We start from the raw sequence: 21493 nt of genomic DNA on the forward strand, positions 1-21493 counted from the left end.
GAAATCTATAACCATTATCCAAATCAATGGTAGGCCAAGTATCATAGGTTACCACAAAGATATGTTCACAAAATGAAGATTTCTTAGAAAATGCTCATGTTTTTTGATTGAAAATTTCTTAAGGTGTCCGGTGTTTTTTTTGTTTGTTTTTTAATAATATGTTGTAAAGTAGTGACTTATAAATGAAAGTTGCAGTGGTAAATGAAACTGTTGTTTTGCTTTTTACAAAACAAAAGGATGAAGATCTACACTTCTCCCCCCTTCTTCTTCCCCCTCTGAGTTGTGTAGTATTTCCACTGCAGCTCTTGATTAGGGTTCTGTTTCCATTATCAGCTGGAGTATTTTCATGCAAAATGTGCTTAATCTGAAGAGAACAGCTCTTGTGTTATGTCTGATAGCAGTAGACCAAACAGCCAACTGTAAACCTTCAGCAAAGCAGCGCTTTGTGAAAGTAATGAGTGCAAATTAGAACTCCAAAATCAGTAAATTTAGCATGTACATCTAAAATGTAGTCTTAAGATGAGGCTTTACAAAATCAGGAGGTGTTGTTTCCATGGTGTTGAACAGCTAGTGTACCCGCTACAGGAAATGACATCTGCTTGATGATGTTTGGACCACATTTTAAGGATTTTTTTTTTTAGAGCTTATTAGAAGTCTTCCTCAAAAAAAATATAAATCATGCTAGTGCTGCTAGTTTTGTTATTCTGTTTATCACTGCAGTTGTTTCTTTCCAAGTAACCTGTTTTAGTCTGCAGCTTTTATCTTCGCCTGCCCTGCCCCATGCCAATGAACGGTGCTACAGAATTCCAGCATGCCTTTGAAAGGTGCTACAGAAAGCACTGAAATTGTTTACTCTTTTTCATAACCTTTGTCTGAAGTACTCTTAGCTTTCTTACTAAGAAGATATTGCTGTAGAACAATACCTAATGCATTAGAATTGCAGTAAAGATTTCAGATCTGAAATCTTACCATAACACCACATCATAGAAATATTTTCATTAAACTTAACCAATCACTATTAAGCTGCAGCTTGATGTAGATGGGGAGGTTTATCTATGCTGCCGTGCTTAATGGATTGAATAAAAACTATTGCTTAGGTTGAGAATTTGTTTTAATTTACGGCTAAGTTTTGTTTGTGCTCAGTTTTTGTTCTTATACCAACGCTGTTTTTTTCATTTAAATGGCTTTTGCATTTGTTGTCTTGTATTCCTGTTTCTGATTTAGTACAAAATGCAGCACTGCCATCCCTTCTCAGCCCTTATTTTTTAGTAGTCCAAATTGCTTTGGCTAGCCCTTAAGATTCCCCTCATTCTTCTTGTCCCTGTATGCTTCTGTTCCCATTTCTTGAAGGCAGATGACTAGAAGACTGCAAATGATGCCAGATGAATTTCACCACTGCTTTGTAGAATGACAGCAATACATCAGTGAAAAGGATTTCAGACATCCAGCTCTTCTTTTTTTTGTTTTTGTTGATGTGCTTCTGTTGTTGAAAAGCCTAAAATGTACGACTGGATGCCGTGATATAGTGAAAAGCATGTATATCTTCTGCATTTGCTGCTTGTGGGTTCAAAAGCACTGCATATGTCAGGGAGTGGGAGAGACAGAACAAATTGTGATGGCTGCCTAGAACATCTTAAATATAGTCTTTAAAATACCACATTTTTAAACTTTGTTCTTCATTAAGGTATTTTGTTCTTGAAACTAAAGCAATAATACAATTTACAGTTGGTCAGAATTGTTTTCAGGCCTGTCCAGTCAGCTATGCAAGAAATGTTTGAAAAAGATATTTATGTATTGAAGGCATGACAGTCTATAAGGTTTCCTGATTTACAGTGTCTGAGTCCATGGGTAATATGATTTAATGGTCTTATGCCATCTTTACTAATGACTGAAATGATGCCAGTAAACAACTCTAGAAACTGCATCCGGTCTGACAGTTGACTGCTCCATCATTACTTCTATGCTTAAAGTACTGCAAGTGATTTATTTAGCCAACGTGCTTTCTGTATGAGACTTTATCTTCTGTGAATAAAACTGATGACAAAACCTATATTGCTTTCAAGGGCAATAAAATACAACTTGAAGTTACAGAATTATTTGAATATTCCTCTTACTTTAGGTTAATTGAAGGAGTGACTGTCTACAGTGTAGACTGGAAAAGGAAGTTATCTAGTTGGCATAGATGTTAAGACAGCAGTCTGGCAAAATGCAGCTTTTGTGGGATGCTAAGATGTTATATAATTCAACCTAAATCAGTGATTCTTTTCTAAAGGCCAGTTGTTATACTATATATGTTTTTGTTGTCAAATCAACACCTTTTCCTGGAACTACTACTTTTCTTTTGCAGGTATTGCAGAAGTTGGCGGGAGGGTTAAGTGGTACATTTGTTCTCCATTCACTTGTTTGTCCCACAAGAGACAATCTCTTATCGTGTTAGTGAAGATTATTTCCTGGGATGTTTTCAATTTCTTTTAAAACTCTTAACCCTTGTTCCTCATGCCAAGGAATAAAAATTAAAACAAACATCTTGTCAAGCATCCTGTCCTCAGGCAAGCTTTCTCAGTTATGTTTATTACTGAGTTGTCACTTTCCAAGCATAGCTGAAAATATCAGTATTCTATGAAGCTTGTGTTACCCTAGTGAGAATAACGAGGAGATGATGCTAGTTGCTGACGTGGAAGAGAAAGCTGATGTTTGGCCAGCTACATAAGGCTAATTGAACAGGTAATCTTGTAGTACATTTCAGAACACTTAAATTCTTTCTCTGGAAGCAAACACAAAGACTGGCTGTAAGTAGGGTAGAATTCATTGCAGAGATTAGCATTTACATCTCTATTAACTACTGAAATGGTCAGTGCATGAGCATCTGGCTTTAATTTACAGGTGGGCAGGAGGAGAGAGGAGTATTGAGTATATTTAATGTCGGCACTGTTGAAATGCCCAAGATTTCTCGTGTTTGCTGTGACCGGGATGAAATTCACAGAATACACTTTATCTGATTTTGATAATCTTTTCAAGTAGGGAGTTGCTGGCACAATTGCTTACTTTCCCTATACCCAAGCAAAAATATGGAATTAATTTGATTATAGACTCAAATTGTTTCCAGCAGACTGTGTCCTGAGGCCTCTGGACTCATAAATATTAGCTACAATTAAATTTTTTTAATGAGTCTTTCAGGTTCAAGCAAGTACAAAGATAGTTCTTATGTCTCCTCTAAATTCTTGATTTATTGCATGACCTTCTGATAACAAGCTGACATCAGTCTAAATCATATTTTCTAATTTTGCATGTGAAAACCTTTTCCCACCTCATTGTGTTTGGCTAATAAGTTGAGATTGGCTTGAAGAGCGTGACTTGTTCTGCACAGTATGAGTCAATCAACTCATTGCCTTTTTAAAGAATAGCATAATCTGGTTAAATTGCAAGGTAACAAGAAGAAAATGAATGAGTGCTTAGAAATAACAAGCGTTCCTATCTGTGACGAATAAGCATTCTCTACCCTGTTTTTTTTTTTGCCAGCTAGGTAGGATGTGAAGTAAAATGCTTGCACCTGCAGTACTGTCTTCAGTAAGAAATGTCCTTTGCAGCCTAAGCAAGTGATTTCCTCTCTCCTCCAATTCAGTGTTTTATATTAAGAAATCTTGATTAGTGGTCTCCATTTACACATTTTAGATTATTTATTTTATGATGTTCCTCCACAACATATACTTGCAGAAAGGTAAAACAAAATCCAGTGCCCATATGTAAGTTTGTGTCTTGTTCCTTTTGAGACTCAATCTACCTAAGAATTTCCTTCATTGTTTAACAAGTGTAACTGATGGTGTGTTTATAATAATGATGCCAGCAGGGGAGGAATAGCTTCCATCAGTACTTGGGGAGGAGAGCGAGGACAGCTCCTTTTTATTTCGTAGGATAATTGGAAAGAAGATGCCTTCTGCAAGGGCAGAATGGCTTTTTAAGATATTAGCCTAATAAAGGTATGCACCTGTAACATCATTATCTCTTAAGTTTTATTTATGTTGCTTACAAGGACAGGTGCTTTTGAAAAACTCCACACCCTATATTCTTGAAAGTCTGTACACAGTGATTTTCTACCAGTAGCAAGAATGTTCATTTTAAAATCCTTTCTATGCATACAGGTTATTCTAGGAGTGGGTATTGTGAATTTTAAAAAGAACAGCTAACCCATTGTAATTTCAGGTGCAAATAGGAATGAATTAGCTTGTCCAGTGAACTGTTGCTTTCTCATACATCTTAATGTATTTTGTTCAGCAACCTTGGTTTGCTTTGAGATATTTCTGTATTCTTCCTCAGTTCTGAACACCTAAATAAACCTCATGTTAAGCTTCCTGAGAACTACAACAAATAGCAATATCTTCCAAGAGAAAAATATATAAGGATTAGATTGGAGTGCTTTCTGGTCTTCAAGTCCAGTCATGTCTTTGGAGGATATACATGGGGTTTCCTTACAGCAATGCAGTCCCTTATATGAAAGTGTTTTCCCTCTTCTAAAGACCATTTGTTTTGTATTATCTTGTATTCTTAAATGTTTTAAGCACCATAGTCTTCAAGTGCTCTCACTGGACACCCTGTTCTGCTTACTTGGCTAGTCAATAAATGTAAAGGAATCAACAACTCTAATCTGTGGCCAGCTTCATGACGTGAACTTAATTACTCTCATTGGAGTTTGTCTGATTTCAAAGTCCAGCTCATGACAGTGTAACCCACTCTGTTCTTTCTCCATCTAATAAAACCAGCAAGTCTGATTTAAAACAACAACAAAAACCAATTGCTGTTAGACACACAAAAGTCTAAGAACAGGAGTTTCCCCACTATGCATTTATTCCTTCAAAAAAATCGGTAAAGAGTTATGACAAAACAAACACATTAGTAAATCAAGAGGGCCCTCTGGGTGTGTTGTATTCTAAATGAACAGATGCAAACACAGTTTGGTTTTATAACAAAACTATGCAAAATGAAGACCAGGCATGTATTTACATGCATTCTTTAAATATCAGGCTTAGATGTAGGGACAGCACTGTATGAAGTGGCATGTGCTGGAGGCTCTATTAGGTAAGAAGAGGTATGCTTAGATGGAAGTCCAAGTTGCTGACAGACCAAAGTTAAGCATAATGAAGGGAAAGTAATAACAACTGTAGAGTGTCTTGGATCTGCAATTAATATGTACATGGGAAGCACTGTTGCATAAATAGCATGAAACACTGAGAAGCTGCCTGTGTAAAGAAGAATCAACAAGATTAGTTAAACTTTTTCCAAAGAGCAAGTTCAGTCTTGTTTTACAATCTTCTTGGCTAAAACATGGTATCTACAGTACGTTTGACTGATATATGTATCTTTCCATTTTGTATGCTAATATCAGTGGATCATTTAAATTCACCTTCAGTAAATTTAAATAACGAGGCAATTATAAAAGTTTTTTAAAAATCCACTGATATATTCAAGTGGGTAAGAGAAAGAGCTAAGAAGAGCTTATAGTTTATGGAAAATTGAGAATATAGCATTGTTTTGCTGTGTCGGTAGGTGTATGAAAACCCAATCTTGTTCAGGGTTAAATTTTGGCATTGCTGGAAAGAAAATCCTCCATGGAAGTATGTAAACTCATATTTTGCCAGGACTTCTCTTTTTTCCAAGTTGTAATTTTCAAAGGTTTGCCCTTTGATGGGAACTGTATTATAAGATTAACTGTTGATTTAAAAAATGCAAAAAAAAAAAAAAAAAAAAAAAAAATTACTTGCAGTAATACTTAATAAAGCATTTTTAAAGGCAGTATATGACAGCAAGGAGAAAAACTGTGTCTCATGCTATTTGTAGTTGTTCTATATACAAATGTAAACACTGAGACTAACACTTGCTTTCCAGGGTTTGATTTTGGCTATGAATTCAGCTAGAACAAAAACAAGAGGGGAAAGAATCCTGTGTGTCACTATTGATCTCTTTAGTTTTCAGGTAATATTAATGTATGTGGTTGCTTAGGTTTATTATTTACATCTGTCAACGCCAAATGTCAGAGTTGTGGTTTTCATTCTTCTAGAAGTAATCTAACATTATTCCTTCAATTACTACTTCTGATTTCTTGCTTGAATTTCAATTTTTGTTTTGTGATAGATGACTGCTGTTGTTAAAGCTTTCCATTTAACTTTGAGTCTTACATTCATTAAAATAGATTACACAAATGCTAGGATGTGCATGAGAGCAGAGAACCTGGCAACTCTTAGTAGGAAGAAATGCCATGCACAGCAGTTGAATTAACTGAAGATTCACATGCATATGCTCAGTTCATCCAGACTTGGGCTTGTGCAGTTATCTGATGTTCTCTTTAATAAACATAGAATTTTTCTTGTTTGATTCATTCTCACCATCCTTTTCTGATGCAGGTGCTGCTGACTCATATCCTGCACCTTCTAACTTTACTCCCTGCATAGGTCAGTAAAGGACAGTAAAACTTTCACAGGTTAGCAAGACACAAGGGTGTTGCCTGTTAGATCGAGACAATATGGTTCACTTGTCTTATTTTTCTTTCTACAAAAAAGGTCGCAAACCATTCCCCACAGAAGTGAAGTAGGAAATCCAGGACTCAGCTAAAAGTCGTCTTTTCACATCTGGCACGATTCTTGTCCTGACAAACATAAAATTCATATTGCAGATGCAGATAACGCTGAGAAGGAAATGAAAGGTCAATCATCCCAAGCCTACTGGTTACCATGGTCCTGCAGAGACTGTCAAGTGGCTAAGGCAGCACGAAAGGCTTGTTCACTTGGACCTCTGTGTTGGCTCTGGTCATGTGCCAGCTTGTTTTGGTCTGCCGGGAACTAGGAATTCAAGTGAGCTATCAAGATAAGCCTGTCATTACAGTATTGGTAGGGGTGGAATAAATGGATGGCAGAAGCCATGAGTCCGTGCTTTTGTGCTGACTTAAAGCTATTCTGTAGGGGGGAACATTTACAACCGTAATTTGCTGCATACACCTGATCTGAGTGGATGACATACAGAATGTGCCAAATGCTGAATAGCTGGCAGAAATGTTCCTGTCCAAACGGAGTGCTGCTGCTTTGTATTCTGGGTGATGCACTTTGGTTCCCTCAAAGAATTTCTTCTGTCTTCCAGAATTGATGAGCTCTGATTTCACTGTACACAGCAACTGTCCTAAAGATCAGAATAGCTGCCATTTGTGCTACCTAGATCAGGTTGTTTAACCTCATGCTTATTCTCCAGTCTTTCTGCAGCTCTGCCATGTTGTGTCTCTGACTACCTTTAGTAGTGCAACTATTTTTGAAAGTGAAAGCTAGCATGAAACATTTTAGTTTCAAGAATACATAGGTTAATATGAAGATTTCAGAGAACTTGAACTGAAAATTTCCAAAAATCATTACTTGGATATATCCAGACAGGAAAAATGACTGAGGAGAAACACTGCTCTGAATTGTACACATTGGTAAAACCATTAGTTGCATAGTTGGCTTAACTTTCCCTTTCCTTAACCAAACCCCTTGCTGCCAAGATACTTTATTAAGGAAAGTATTTTCTCTGATGTGCAGCATCCTCCATTCAATCAGGACACATCAGCATGGGGGAGGAGGGAAGTGGAGGCAGTTGGCTTAAATCTATTTTTTTTTCTTCTTTCTTTTCCCCCCTTCTTTAACTAATGTAGCTTAAAATAAGAGATCGTGACATTTTCTGCTTCAAATCAATAATTTAAAAAATCTTTGCTGGCTGCTTTAAAACTGGAGCCATGAACTAGAGCTATAGAGAAGCAGCGATAGCTGCCAGTTGGGGCATATTCCTAGTTTGGCTGTTAACATACTAATTTTGGTCTAGCTGTAAATTACCTACAAATTCAGGCTGTGCTCTTGAAATTGCTTCTGCTGCTTTTAATATGCAAGCGTGTGTCCAAGTGCAATAAGCCAAAAGAGCAGGACGTTTCTGGCCATGGTGACTGTATTGTCTGTTTAACCAAGGAGTCCAAGGAAGTTCTGTCAGTCTAGATGTGACCACACACAAATGTTTCCTTTTTTCTTGAAAAGGAATGACAGAGAGCACTTCTTTTCTCTATTTACGTGTAATCTTAAAACAATATTATCTACATCAGCAAGATCTTGTAATATAGATCTGTCTTGACTCATTTTTTATTATTGTTATTGCAAAGATAAGCATTAACAATTAAATATGTTTTGATTGCATAAAATCTGATTATTCTAAACAGCTGACTGCTACTGTAACTTTATAGCTGTAGCTATGTAACTGCAAAAACCACAGGGGACAAATAGAAAGGATGTACATTTTGCTTGGCATGGATGTATTCATTCATTTTTGAGAGATTCAAAGCACTTTCTTTTTTTTGCAGGCCATGAAAAATGTTCATACAACTTCTTGTACCACTTTACCTATTTGTTTTCAGGTGCTGGGTGTAGTCACAAGAAGTTATTTTGTCTACGCATATACTCTGAACGTCACTCATACTTCTGAGAATTCAAGCCTCTCCATTGGTATTACCTGGCATTTAAATGGACTTCTTGGAGGCTGACGGATGATCAGTTTCCTTATGAATCCTGGTTTGTTGAGTTGTGCCTTTATACTTCATTGCACGTTTCAGATCCTTCTTTGCAAAGGCTTTACCAGCACAGAAGTTTTTTGGTTTACTTTTTTTGTTTGTTTGTTTTCTTTAAACAAAACAAAACCCACGACCAGAGTTGTTGAGTATCGTGTTTTGGGAATCACATCACAGCTGTAGCCTCCTCAAACACTGTGGAAAGAATCTACGTATAAAGAGATGTAGCTTTAACTTTGGTCTATATCTGACCAGCAGAAGAGAAGAGATCATGCTTCTGCTGAAATGCCCTGTGTGAAATCAAAGTCAGTACAGCAACGCTGTAATTGCCGGGGCTCCTATCCTGTTATTCTGTTATAAAAATAACAGTATGGATTTTCATATGACCATTATGAATCCAACCCCTATGACTCTGGACAATTTTATTATACTTGCTGAGTTGTCGGTATTATACGTACCTATGATTTGATGACTACCTTACTGCTTTTGGTCCGCTACAAATTACATAAGGGATATGGATGTCATTACAGAAGAATAAGATTGCTGCTGAAGCTCCATGTTTTGTAGGAAGATCTGCGTGGTAGGTTAATAGTTCTCAATGTTTCTCTGTGTGTCAAGAGTTTACACCGTAGGTTAAAGAAATAAAATGATTTCACGTTCTTTTGGAGTTGGAAGTGGGACAAAGCTCAGGAGACCTGAACAGACACATCAGTTACTGCTTTTATGGGGTCTGCTCTAGGATGCACCAGCTCTTCATGTAGGGAAGTCATGATAAAGCTCTTGAGAGTAGAATGAACCATTTCAGACTTAGTGGTTCAATTACTTCTTGTTGCTTATGATGAAACAATTAGTGTGTGTAAAAGAAAATCATTCATGCCACTGGGAGAACTTGTAAGCCACCAGTAAGCTTGTGTGTCAGATCTCTAGGGAATACTTTGAATAACACAGGAGGCTTCAGCTTCTTCAAAGGAGACTTGGCACTGAGTGGTGTCTGGCTATTCTTTTTGTGCTTAATAAGGTGTCTATGGGGCAGGATCAATTGCTCAAGTTCATATAGCCTTTTTTATTTTTCCTGTCTATTTAATTCATCTGACCACAAGTACCTCAGTAGTCCTCTGTTTTCCTATTGCTTATCTTTTTGGATCTGGACAACCTTTTATACAGTATGAAATGATGCCTACTTAAAGTGTGAAACCTGTAGGCTTTCTCTAGCAAACTTTGGCACAGGCCAGTAAGAAAAAAACTATTTGAAGAAGTATCTTAGTATGTGTCTTCCCAGTTTGGGAAGACCTTATCGTTCTGGGCTTGCCCTTAAGTAGCCAACAGAGAAGTACAGCTAAGAGAGGTGGGAACATATCCATATATTTGGGGTCAAGGCTTCTCTCTATTTTACAGTTGTTTTTGAGAACTTCTCAGCCATACCATTACTTGCGTGGAGGGGCTGCAAATGGCATGTTCCCAAAGAATCTCAGGTAAACTCCTTTGTTCAAGTTATAGGAGATTTAACAAAGTAGTCCAAGTGATCCCTGGTAAATCTTGAGTCAACTTGATCATTACAGAATCTGTAAAAATGTAAAGTTTTTATAAAGCTCAGATAGCTTGCCATCTCTGTCCCAAAATGCTTACAGGCTGGATGTGAAGGGCAGCTAATCATTCCAGCAGCTTTCTCCCTTGAGCCCTCTTCCCAACTCTAGACCTCAAGTACTGGCAGATCTTAAAGTAGCTGTACGTGCGTAGTGAGAAACTGAACTCATGATCTGAAGGTGGAGTAGTGCAATGAGATAATGGCCCAGTGACAATGGAAACAGATACCTCAGTGTGTCTCTTATGAGATCAGTTGCTCTGTGAGAAAATAATAATAAAATCCAAGTGAGCTAATAGCATAGGAAAATAACTGGAGAAATCGTGTTTGATATAACATATTGCGGAGGTCTGCTGGATAGTGGAAGAAGTCAAGGCCTCTTATAAGGAATGATAGGTCTATCAGGTGTTTTGAATGTTCTGGGGACTTTCAGGTAATTCGTTTGCAAACCACAGGAATTAATGAAGCTACTTTGGTCTCTGCTAGCTGAACTCTTGTGATCTCTCATAGCTGACTCAAATATTTTTGGAAGAGGGTGGCTCACTTTTTCTGCTCTCAAACAAGTCTGTTTTAGGGCTGTTTCTTCAGCACTGCTTTCTTATGACAAATGACTTCATTAGTGAGAATTCTGTCTGCATCCTTTTCTGTCCAAAGCCTGCTGGCTACGGAAAGACTGCAGGCAGCTTTACATGCACGTTCAATTTCCCAGCAGAAAGGTCTAATTCTGTACCTTTATTCACTTTCAATGCTCATCCTTTTATCTTCTATAATAGCTTGTATGTTGAAAGTGCATTTTTAATTAAATTGTTTGCATCTTGTATGTGTACAGTATGTTCACTTTGAGGGCATTTTTATTACAGTGGAAGGGTGGTGAAATGTAATAAGTCTCGAGAATAATTAAAACCTGTGTTAACTTGTATATGTTTCTAGTAGCAATTGAACTTTGTTTTGAGTCTCTTCTGGGTCCAAGATTAGATCTTAATCAAGTAGGAAGGAAGGAAGGGGTAAATAAAGAAAGGAAGGGTTGTTTGTACATACCTGTATAAATTCTTACCAGTTTAAGGTAAATCTCACCTGTTATGTTAAAAGGTATTTAGCTTGAGAAAGTTTCTGTGTTCAATGCTTATCAAGGGAGAGAGGTGAGAAGTGGAATAATATTCTAAATCAGCTGTTTGGGCTTTTTCTTTTTAACCTGTCTGTATGTAACAGACATTGGTTTGGCCACCTCAATTTACACTGGAGGGAAGAAAGCAGAGCAACCTGGAAGGGCTTTAACAGCAGCACAACGTGACAGAGGAAATATAAAAATAACCTGAGATTTTTTAAGAGAATGTAATAAACTGACGCTCTCAGTTCAGGAAGCTAGAATGTCTAAATCAGAAAGATGTGAGATTTTGATTTAAGCTTTGACTTTCTGTACTAAATCATCAGGTTCTTGTATCAGAGCATTTTGTGTAGTCAAGTTCTGGAAAGCCAAGGGAGGCTGCAACTTCCAAGTCTCTTCTTACAGAAGGGGCAGACATTTAATAATTTTTCAGCACCTGAAGACTTGAACGCATGTTGAAAAACCACCCTTGCTAAATCAGTGAAAATGCCAATAACATCACTTTCTTCCCCAAAACACTGTAAACAAATCTTTGCAGATACAAAGATGAGATGAAAAAGGGCTGAATTCAAAGACAATTAGAGTTCTCTTGCATGAAATACTTTGGAAAAGTGTTAATTTGTCTTTTTTCACTGAAAAATGCATTTACATTGACTTCTAGATTATCTGACTTTGCCAAGGACAGCAGGTGAGGTAACATTACTTACGCAGTCTTTATCAAGATCTATATCAATGATATCTTGTTTATATCCAGGTCTTATGGGACTTAGGTAACAGTTTTGAAAAGGATAGTAGTTCTGAAGATGTCTCAAATATTAAGCCAAATTCAGGGACTACGCTAAATGTTAAATGCTGGATCAGTCTGGAGGATTGTTGAATTTCTGGGAGAGATCCATTTAGGTTAAACTAGAGCTAATTTCTAATTAAAGCCCCTTTTTAAATGTCAGAGTATTAAATCTTGCTAGCTGAAGCTAATTTTTAATATTACATAAAATTATATTTAGTGAATATACTAGGCAGGCCTTCACAAAAAAAAACAAAAACCAAAAAAAAACCCTAAAACAAAAACCAAGGACTTATGTGATCATTCTTCAAGTACGAATAAAGGGAAAAGATCTCCAAGGGACGGATACATTTCTGTTTCAGGCTGCCAGGATTTCCCAAGAATGACTGTAAAGAGTTGCTTATTGTTTATTTTTCAGGTTGTATCACATGCTGCTGATCAGGGAGTTGCCATCACTGGGAACAATACTTTTAACAACTGGAACTGGCCTAATGCTGTGATCTTTGCTGCTACTGTAATCACTACAATCGGTAAGTATGAACTTTGCTAACTGTTTTCCTTATGTTCCAGTGTGTCTGTACTCTTCCATTTCTGTATCAAGCTAATCACTGGATTATCTTGATATTGCTGGAGTTCCATAGAGTACATGTGTTCATAGGCAGGTTTGTAGAGGAAAAATGTCTTTTGGCGCTTATGCTTTTTCTGTACCCATGAGTAGTCTCTCTAATAAGTAAGATTCAAGAGCTGTTGGAGTTGACTGCTGTCATTGCAGTTTCATTCATAAATATGCTTAAATTAACAAATCATAAAACCCTTAACAAAACTGTTATAAAACTTTCTGTTAACTTAAAGCATGTGCATATCAGATTTTTTGCATAACTATCCTATTGCTCACATGAATCTTTATATGCTATTGAATTAGCAGTATTCTTGGCTTTCAGAACAACCTAGACTGTTTTTAATCCACCTCTTAAAGGAAGCAAGGAACAAGGACTGTGTCTTGTGCTTATAAAATCCTCTGCATTTGACATACAGATTTTCAGAGCTGAAAATCATCTGCCATCTGCTTCTACAGAATTTTTTTTTTTTTTTTTTTTTGCTAGAAGTTATTGCTACACCCTGCCTACACCTACAATGTTAAAGAAATAAAAATAAAAATAAATCCAGGAATGCAAATTCTCCAGAGAGAGGAGTCTGGAGGTTTGTGTAAATGGAAGTCTTACTTCTAGGTCACATACAGCACTGTGTTTTAACTTATTACTTGAAGCTCTCAATATCCAGCTTATAACTTAACTTATGACACAAAGCTGAAGTCAGGAGCACAGCTAAACAAGAAAACTCTGGCAGAAGTTCATAAACTAGGTTCCTGATTTTAGAGCCTGAGTTTGAACAAAATTCAGTTGGACTACTTTGCAGTGTCATGACACACATCTCACTTAACACAAACCCTTACCTTGGGAAGGCACCAAGCCACAATGTAAATGTGCTGAATGCATCTTTCACGTGAAAGCTTACTTCGGGGTGAATTTCATTTCGTAATGTTGATTCAAACTCAACCTTAAATGCTGCCTAAGGTTGGGAAATCTTATTAGAGGTTTTGGGATGAGTTTTTTTCTCATGTTTATCTCATGTTGTCAAGAAAAAGATGCATGCTATCCAGGGAGCACTTAAAATGTAGTACTTCTCTCAGCCTACTCTAATGGGATACACATTTTCTGGAGTAATGTTGGAAGGCATCCAAATTCAAAAAATCAGCAGCTGGAGTCGACTAATGTTGTTGTATATGATGAAGTAAGGAGCATCTGATACAGCAGAAGCCCACACAGTGTTGTTTAATGTATAGGTAGAATTGCCTTGAATTCTCCAACAAGAACAGGCCATGCACATACTTATCTCTTTCAGGTTACGGAAATGTTTCTCCAAAGACACCCTCTGGGCGTCTCTTTTGCATATTTTATGGGCTCTTTGGAGTTCCTCTGTGCTTGACGTGGATCAGTGCTCTGGGGAAGTTCTTTGGAGGACGTGCCAAGAGGCTAGGCCAATTTCTGACAAAAAGAGGAGTAAGCCTGGTAAGATCCTCTGCTTGTTTATCTTCCTGCTGTTTATTTTTGACTCACAAATCAAGCTTACAATACTTAATTTACCTGTTCTTGTGGTAATAAACAGACACTGTTACGAATATGAATTTCCCAAATGTTGCTGTGTAAAAATAATTGAAGAGGGCTAGATCCTATATGTTAATTCTGCCAGAACTTTTAGCAAATGATATCTTGTGGAAACATTTAATACTAAATATAAATACTATAACTTCTATGAAGACATGCATCTCCCTACATGAGAATCCTATAGAATCAATTAGACGAGGCTTTAGTTTCACAAACGTTCATTGCAAGCTCCTGTAGTATGGAAATAAGTTGTCCTGCTTTGCTTCTACCTTTGATTGTTATGCTAGCATGAGCATTTTACTGTTATGCAGTGAACCAGCTGAAAAACATTTTGTTCTCAATTATTCTTTCTTTTTGTTTGTTTTTCATGTTGGATGAGTTTTATCTCATTTCTAATAACCGCACAGAAATGGGAGGGAATACAAGAACTGAGCTTCTGGAGGAGGGTGGGATTGGTTTAGGCCTTAGTTTCAGAAACAGCCAGAATTTTCTAGGTTTAGCATCTGAGAAACTATGTGTATGATGGTGAGATGAATGTGTGTACCCAGCTTTGTGAAGCAGGCTTTTTGCAGAGGTTAAATGAGTGGCAAATGGTAGGAAGTGTAAATAGGAGAAAGGCAGCACAAACAGTTCTGATCTTCTATATGCACTGTTGTAGAACATCACAGAATCGCAGAATCACCAAGGTTGGAAAAGACCTTCAAGATCATCCAGTCCAACCATCCACCTATCACCAATAGTACTCACTAAAATATAATTGTGCTCACAGCAGTGACCTTTAGTGATTACTTATAAACTTTTAGCACAAAATCTGAAATGGCTGGTACTGTTTTATGATGCTCAGTGCCATGAATGGAAAATAAGATTTGTTTGTATGACTCTTCCCTCTTTCTTTACAGAGAAAAGCACAAATTACATGCACAGCTATTTTCATTGTTTGGGGTGTCTTGGTCCATCTGGTTATTCCTCCTTTCGTCTTTATGGTGACTGAAGGATGGGATTACATTGAAGGTCTCTATTACTCATTTATTACTATCACTACCATAGGATTTGGAGATTTTGTTGCTGGTAAGTAATTATATTTCACGTATTGTTTCACTACATGCACAGTGTGGCAATTCTGCTTCTAAACTCATATTCTAAAAAAGCTTTTCTGAACACTTTTTTCTGAATAAAAGATTCAATAAAAACTATGTACTGCTCCAATTGGCCTTTCCATCTTGGGTTAGGTACATAAGGCCTTTACTGGGCTTAGTCTGAAGCCAAGCTCTGGAGTTTGTAGTCCTTTCAGCTTCCCCAGGTTCTTATTTCAGGCATGAAGCTTTCCTATCTACTACAACAGTTAATCACCTTTAAAGGGGCATATCAGTGCTAAGTGATAATTTCTGAGCAGCTGTCTAGAACTAGTTAAACAGAAAATGCTGAATCCTTTTTTCAAGCCAAGTGCCTATATCCATATTTTAAAGTCTGGGGGAATGCTTATAATTTTCCAAACACATGGAGTGTGTGCTGCCATTTGACATTGTACTCAGTGGTTAGATTACATGCAGCTAAGAAGTGGAAGACCTAGAATCAACTTTGTCAGAGGGTTTCAGATCCCTGGTTAACCCCTCACAAAGCAGTGTTTTAAGAAGTAGGTTCTGCTAGAGTGGAATGGAGTATTTCTCAGGGTAATAACTCGGCTGCAAATCCGCTTGTAACGTTCTTGTTTTTTAATTCTTTCTAGGTGTAAATCCAGATGCAAACTATCATGCCCTTTACAGATACTTTGTGGAATTGTGGATCTATCTGGGACTAGCTTGGCTTTCACTCTTTGTCAACTGGAAGGTCAGTATGTTTGTAGAAGTCCACAAAGCAATCAAGAAACGGAGAAAAAAAAGAAAGGAGTCATTTGACAACCATCCTCGGTCTAAAAAACCCCTTCAAATGGGTACCTCAAAGGATGTGAACATTTTCAGCTTCCTTTCAAAAAAGGAAGAGACATACAATGATCTTATTAAGCAAATTGGAAAGAAGGCCCTGAAGACAAACAATGACAAGATGATTAAAGTAGAAAATACCAAACAAAATATGCAGAATGCCATTAAAGATGCTCAGGTGATTTACACAAAGTCAGAGTCATTTGAATATGATGAGTCTTCCCTGGACATTCAGAACGGTCATGTTTTGAGACATCTGCATGATAAACGTATTGGAGACAGTCCTATTGAAGGAACCATGTTTGTAAACCAGCTGGACAGGATAAGTGAAGAAGAAGGTGAAGTATGGGATTCCAGAGACTATCGACCCTTAATATTTGAGAATGCCAATATAACATTTGTAAATGAGGATGATGATGAAGAGGAAGATATCTCAGATGATGAGGAAACTTCAAAATCCTCAATGGATGATAATATTGTAGAGGAACCTGAAATTGCAAAAAACCTAGTAAAATTTCCATCGTCTGATGAATCTACCTTTACCAACAATGAGCTAGAACTTTCTGTGCCTTATGAACAACTGATGAATGAATATAATACAGTAAGCAATGCGAAGGCTGCAACGTGAAGTGAGCTTGGTAGGGGTTTTCTGAAAATCATCAATGCATATCGAAGAAATTAACAGAGCAAGGAGAAAAGCTTGTTTTTGCAGCTTCTCCTGTCTCTTTGAAAACAAAAGCAAGTCCCACACTAATAACCTCCAGTGTTCTTTTCCCTATCTTAAGTTGGCTTCTGAGCAATGTTTATCTGAAAAGACTTGTAAAATACCAGTTGAATTAGGAGTCCTACTCCTTCTTGGAATTTTATGGTTCTCAAACAAAGTAGACAAAAAAAGACTAGTTAATACACTGGACCTGCTCTGCGTTTATGCATTTCATTGAGGAATTAGTTTGGGAGTGTAACTACACAGTTGCAAAGAGTTTGTTTCAGGCATCAAATGTGTTCGGTTACTTCATTAGCTCTTCACCTCTGAAAACCTGGATTTAAGTAACGCTTTGATCAGAAATGGAAGCAAGAGGTTTGCTTTTTAAAAAAGGTACTCGTTATTACCACAAAAAATGGTGAAACCACAAGTTCTTGATGAGAAACTTTGAATGGAACACTAGAGAAAAACAGATCTGAGCTGAGGTGTGCTGGCAGACTGAGGAGGAAGCTTTAAAACATCTGTCTAGAATATGTCTGTGCTTGCCAAGTTATAATGAATTGTAATTTTGTGAATATAATATTAATATTTAAAATTCCATGGAATGGATTGAGAAGGAGCTCTCTAACAAGGAAGAAATATCTGGGATGAAGCTTACCAGTTGGGCTGCTAAACTGCAACTCGGCCCCAGAACTGTTGAAGAGTAAGGAGACTGGAGGATCTACTGATCAAAGCATGTAGGAGCACAAACAAGATGCAACTTTTTAATGTTGAAAGTGTCCTTCCACTGTCCATTTCCTAGAGGAAATACTTGAATGAACTTTATACAGTATCTATGTATGTGCAGTTGAAGTTTCAGTGATGCTGTTCATCTGAGGGTAAAAAAAATTGCCTTTGGAGACATAGATATTCTCCAAATGCCCTAATGCCTGTCAGAATAGACCTGTAGCACTACTGCTGACCTGTGCAGTGTGTTAGTCAGTATTGTTATTTGATGTTCCTCCCAGCCTTGGTACTTCAGACTAGACTTGAATGAGAGATGATTTTTGAAACAGTTCATTATAATTTGCTTATTTGATTTGTTTTAAAGCTTGACCTATGTGCATATGCAATGGTTATTCTATCCTACTTTCAAGAAGGCTGAACAACATCAAATCCTGTGCAAAACTGTGATATCATCCAGTGACTTAAGAACTTAAGTCACTTTTTAAAAGGGACTTTGGCTTTATACTCCTGAAAGTATTTGGGTTGGAAATGGGCTTTTAACTGAGAAGGAGCTATCTCTTTTAATAATGTTTAAGCCCAAATTATTTTGGCTACAAAGAAAATTATACCGTGGTTTTTATTTTTCTTTCTTTTTCTGTACCGTGCATTAACCCTGACAGCTCTCACAAACATGGTTCTTGATTGCATGCTGGCAAAAAGAACTGACTATGGTTATATCTGATATACTTGGAACAGAAAATAGCCAAGGCCTTTGAACCTTAATATGTCAAGTTCTGTTAGTTTGTATAGTTTCACTGTATTTATGTCATTGCTGTGTGTCCTAAAGTTTTCAAAGTTCAGTGAACAGTTAAAGGATGTCTCATTCTCATTTTCAGTGTAATGCTGGCAGACTTGCTAGCTTTGTAAGAAAAGCATATGGAATCTTGCAGTGCTAATCTTTAATTACTAGACTTTTCTAATAACTGTGGATATTGGCTGCATCTTCAAGCGCTGGCCTCTCCTTTGGAAACTGGCACTCTGGATATCCCGTTGACAAGAAGTTTTGAAGTCGTGACTGTGAAACAAGGGACTGTCTTTATTCTTTTTTTTTTTTTTTCCAGAATCTTCCATGTATATGAGATTTCTCAAAAGAAAGTGATCTGTCTTGCTGACAAAAATGTGGAATCGGTGTAGTTGGAGTCAGCTGTTAATGTGTATTTGACTGGTGAAGGGAGATTGTGATTTCAAATCCAACTGTATTATGTTATTGCCATTTGGAGCAGGGGTGGCTGGATGAATTTGACTTGTGCTATCAAGAAGATTCTGGTTTAATTCTAATTGACTCCCCCATCACATACACACCTCTTCATTGTTTTTAAATGACTACAAACCCTCCTTCAACTTCTTTTATATCTGAAGGAGCGTGGTTGACAGCTGTACTTTGTAGCTGTAAGAAATGTTAGGTAAGAAGGCATACCTGGTACAGCAGCAAGTCTAGCCTTTTTTTTTCTTCTTTTTTTTTCTTTTTTTTAAAGAAAATTAGAAAGCACTCCATATAGCTTTTTTGTTCTCCAACTTGTCTTCCATTATTGATGCAAAGATTGAAGTTTTAGCAACAATTAGTAAGCTCACGACAATAAGGAGAGAAGAAGCTTGCTGAAATTGTATGAAATGGAAAAGCATAGTCAAGGTTTGATCTTCATTTCAAGAAGTAAATGAATAAATTTCTGTTCAGTACAGAAATAATACAACAATATTTGGCTGGGCTTTGATTGGGAGGGATGTTGCATACTGAAGCACAAACTCTCCATTCTCTGTTGCAAAGTGCTGCACTTGTATGCCGGAGCTGAGAGTGGCTGGTATCTGTTTCGTATTATCAAGCTAGATTGTGGATCTTTGGCCTTTCCAAGTGTAGTCAATGTAGACTGTGTGTATATATAGTGGGATTTAAAGTAATGGTTTAAATTTATTTTTAAAAGAACAAAATTCCCACTTTTTTGGGGAAACACGATCACACCTCACAAAACTGTTCTCAAGACATCCCATCACGTGCCTTAATGAGTCCTGCTACTGGGAGAAAAACAAATCGTTTTTACTCAGGAGCCAACACAATTGGTCTTGTTAAGCCCTGCTTATTTTCAGTGTTTTGGGGAGTTTTGTTTGGCACACAGCTTTCATGCTGGCTCTCTCCAAAAATTTGAACCATTTCCCAGGGTTTTAAAAATTATGGTGCCAACTCAGAAGTACTGAAGTGCTATGCCAGACAGTTTTTTGTCTGCCTGTCTTCCATGTCTTGAGAAAAGTGACGTAGAGGAGTGTTCAGGCTGGATTTTGAGCTGTTCAGCTTCCCAAGTGCCTCTGGTTAATTTGAATGAACTCCCCAATGCTACTTCATATAATTTTGTAGTTATTTTATTTATCTGGTCAATCTGGAAACATTTTCTTTGAAAGCCACATAAGATTTCATTTGACTAACTAGCTGATCTCTTCATGCAATGTAATTATTTTTTATAGGTGAGGTAGATCTCCTACTGGAAAGAAGAATTAATTTAAAAAAACAGAATACATAAAAGCAATATAGAAAACAAATGGAATAGAAGTGAAAACTCTTCTTGAATGGTATAGATAGATACCATACCATAGATGGTATTTTCAGTTGCATCATGTGAGGCATGGGTCTACTTCCACAACAGTAACTTGCTAATTTTACCAAGATAAGCCAGTTCATTAATAAATAAATAAAATCTGGAAACATGACAACAAAAGTTTGTTCCTACAAAGGTCCTCTTTAACATTATAGACTAGCTGACTTCATTCTTCATGACATTGTGACACTTCTTGCATTTGTCCTATGCTATTGAAGCCTGTTTTTAGCAAAAGGGTGGCTTTTTCAGATATAAATCTCACAACAGGCAATCTGACATATCTGATGACACTGGTACGAAATTGCTAAGGAAATACAAGAAGTGGTGTGTTACTTTTTTTCTGAACTAATGCTTTTTGAATCTGTTGCTGGCAATGGATTTCAGAAAACATAAAGAAGTAAAACCATAGACTGATAACAGAGCCATGGTGACACAGTTGTGTATTGTGTATATTTTTCTCCAGTTGAACTGAGAGAGTAAAGTAGAAACAGACAAGCATTGCTGATGAGGAGAGCAAAAAGCAATATACAAGTCAGTTGACCTGAACAGAAAACCAAGAATTCTGTTGTAGACTTGTAATTTTTGTGCCTCATGAGATTCATTCCATTTGTGATGGACTTATGTTTAAAAAAAAATAAGCTTGTCTTTCATATGGCTTTTGAAGTTTGTACAGTTCTTTCTTTATCACTCCATAATATGCCTGTCTGTTCTTTGTTGCTGATTGTCACTGGAATCACACTGTATGTAAATATTTGCTAAGTCTTTTAAAATGTAATTTATTTTAATATTTTGCAATAAAAATTTTAACATTTACCTTCTCTGACATGGGGTGAATGGCAGTCAAGAAATGAAGTTTCTTCTTATACGTCTCTGTATTTGTAATGCACCTCACAGATAAGACTGGTGCTGTTCCAAAGAGCTTGAAGGCGTACGGAGCTGATAAAGCAAGGAATATTGGTGACCAGTTCAGTAGCATCTAGTCTGCAATTTGATACAGATACAGCTCAGCAAAATATAATACAAGCATTTTGGGCAGCTATTGAATAAGGTAGGAAAGTTTATTCTGTGGCACTGTTTTTCACAAGGCTGTTTATTTTCACAGAAGGTATACTGAGACAGGAAGTTTTCCTTGATTAATACTGTGATAAAGTAGGAGTGACAGCTGTCTGCATCTCATCCCAGAGTCATTGAAATATCTGAGTGTCAGTTAATGAATTTTCATGAGGATTCTAGCAACTGTTCATATTCTGTGGGTCTGAAAGTATTTACACTGTTTCAAATCAGCAGTTGCCTTAAAATGCCTTAGAAAATAGATGACC

The 21493-nt window shown here is 37.0% G+C and overlaps 1 protein-coding gene across 1 annotated transcript in view; it reads left to right on the forward strand.

Moving 5' to 3' along the window:
• KCNK5 (potassium two pore domain channel subfamily K member 5) overlaps window positions 1-21124 on the forward strand; it is a 34844-nt gene extending 13720 nt beyond the window's left edge. The window contains exons 2-5 of the mRNA XM_031594171.2: window positions 12456-12567; window positions 13940-14106; window positions 15102-15270; window positions 15929-21124. Of these exons, the coding sequence (XP_031450031.1) occupies window positions 12456-12567; window positions 13940-14106; window positions 15102-15270; window positions 15929-16749 (1269 nt within the window). The 3' untranslated portion in view covers window positions 16750-21124. The remainder of the gene's footprint in view (window positions 1-12455; window positions 12568-13939; window positions 14107-15101; window positions 15271-15928) is intronic.
• The last annotated feature ends 369 nt before the right edge of the window (window positions 21125-21493 follow it).

The sequence above is a fragment of the Phasianus colchicus genome, chromosome 2, assembly GCF_987193195.1.
Source record: "Phasianus colchicus chromosome 2, bPhaCol1.hap1.1, whole genome shotgun sequence".
NCBI classification, from domain to species: domain Eukaryota; kingdom Metazoa; phylum Chordata; class Aves; order Galliformes; family Phasianidae; genus Phasianus; species Phasianus colchicus.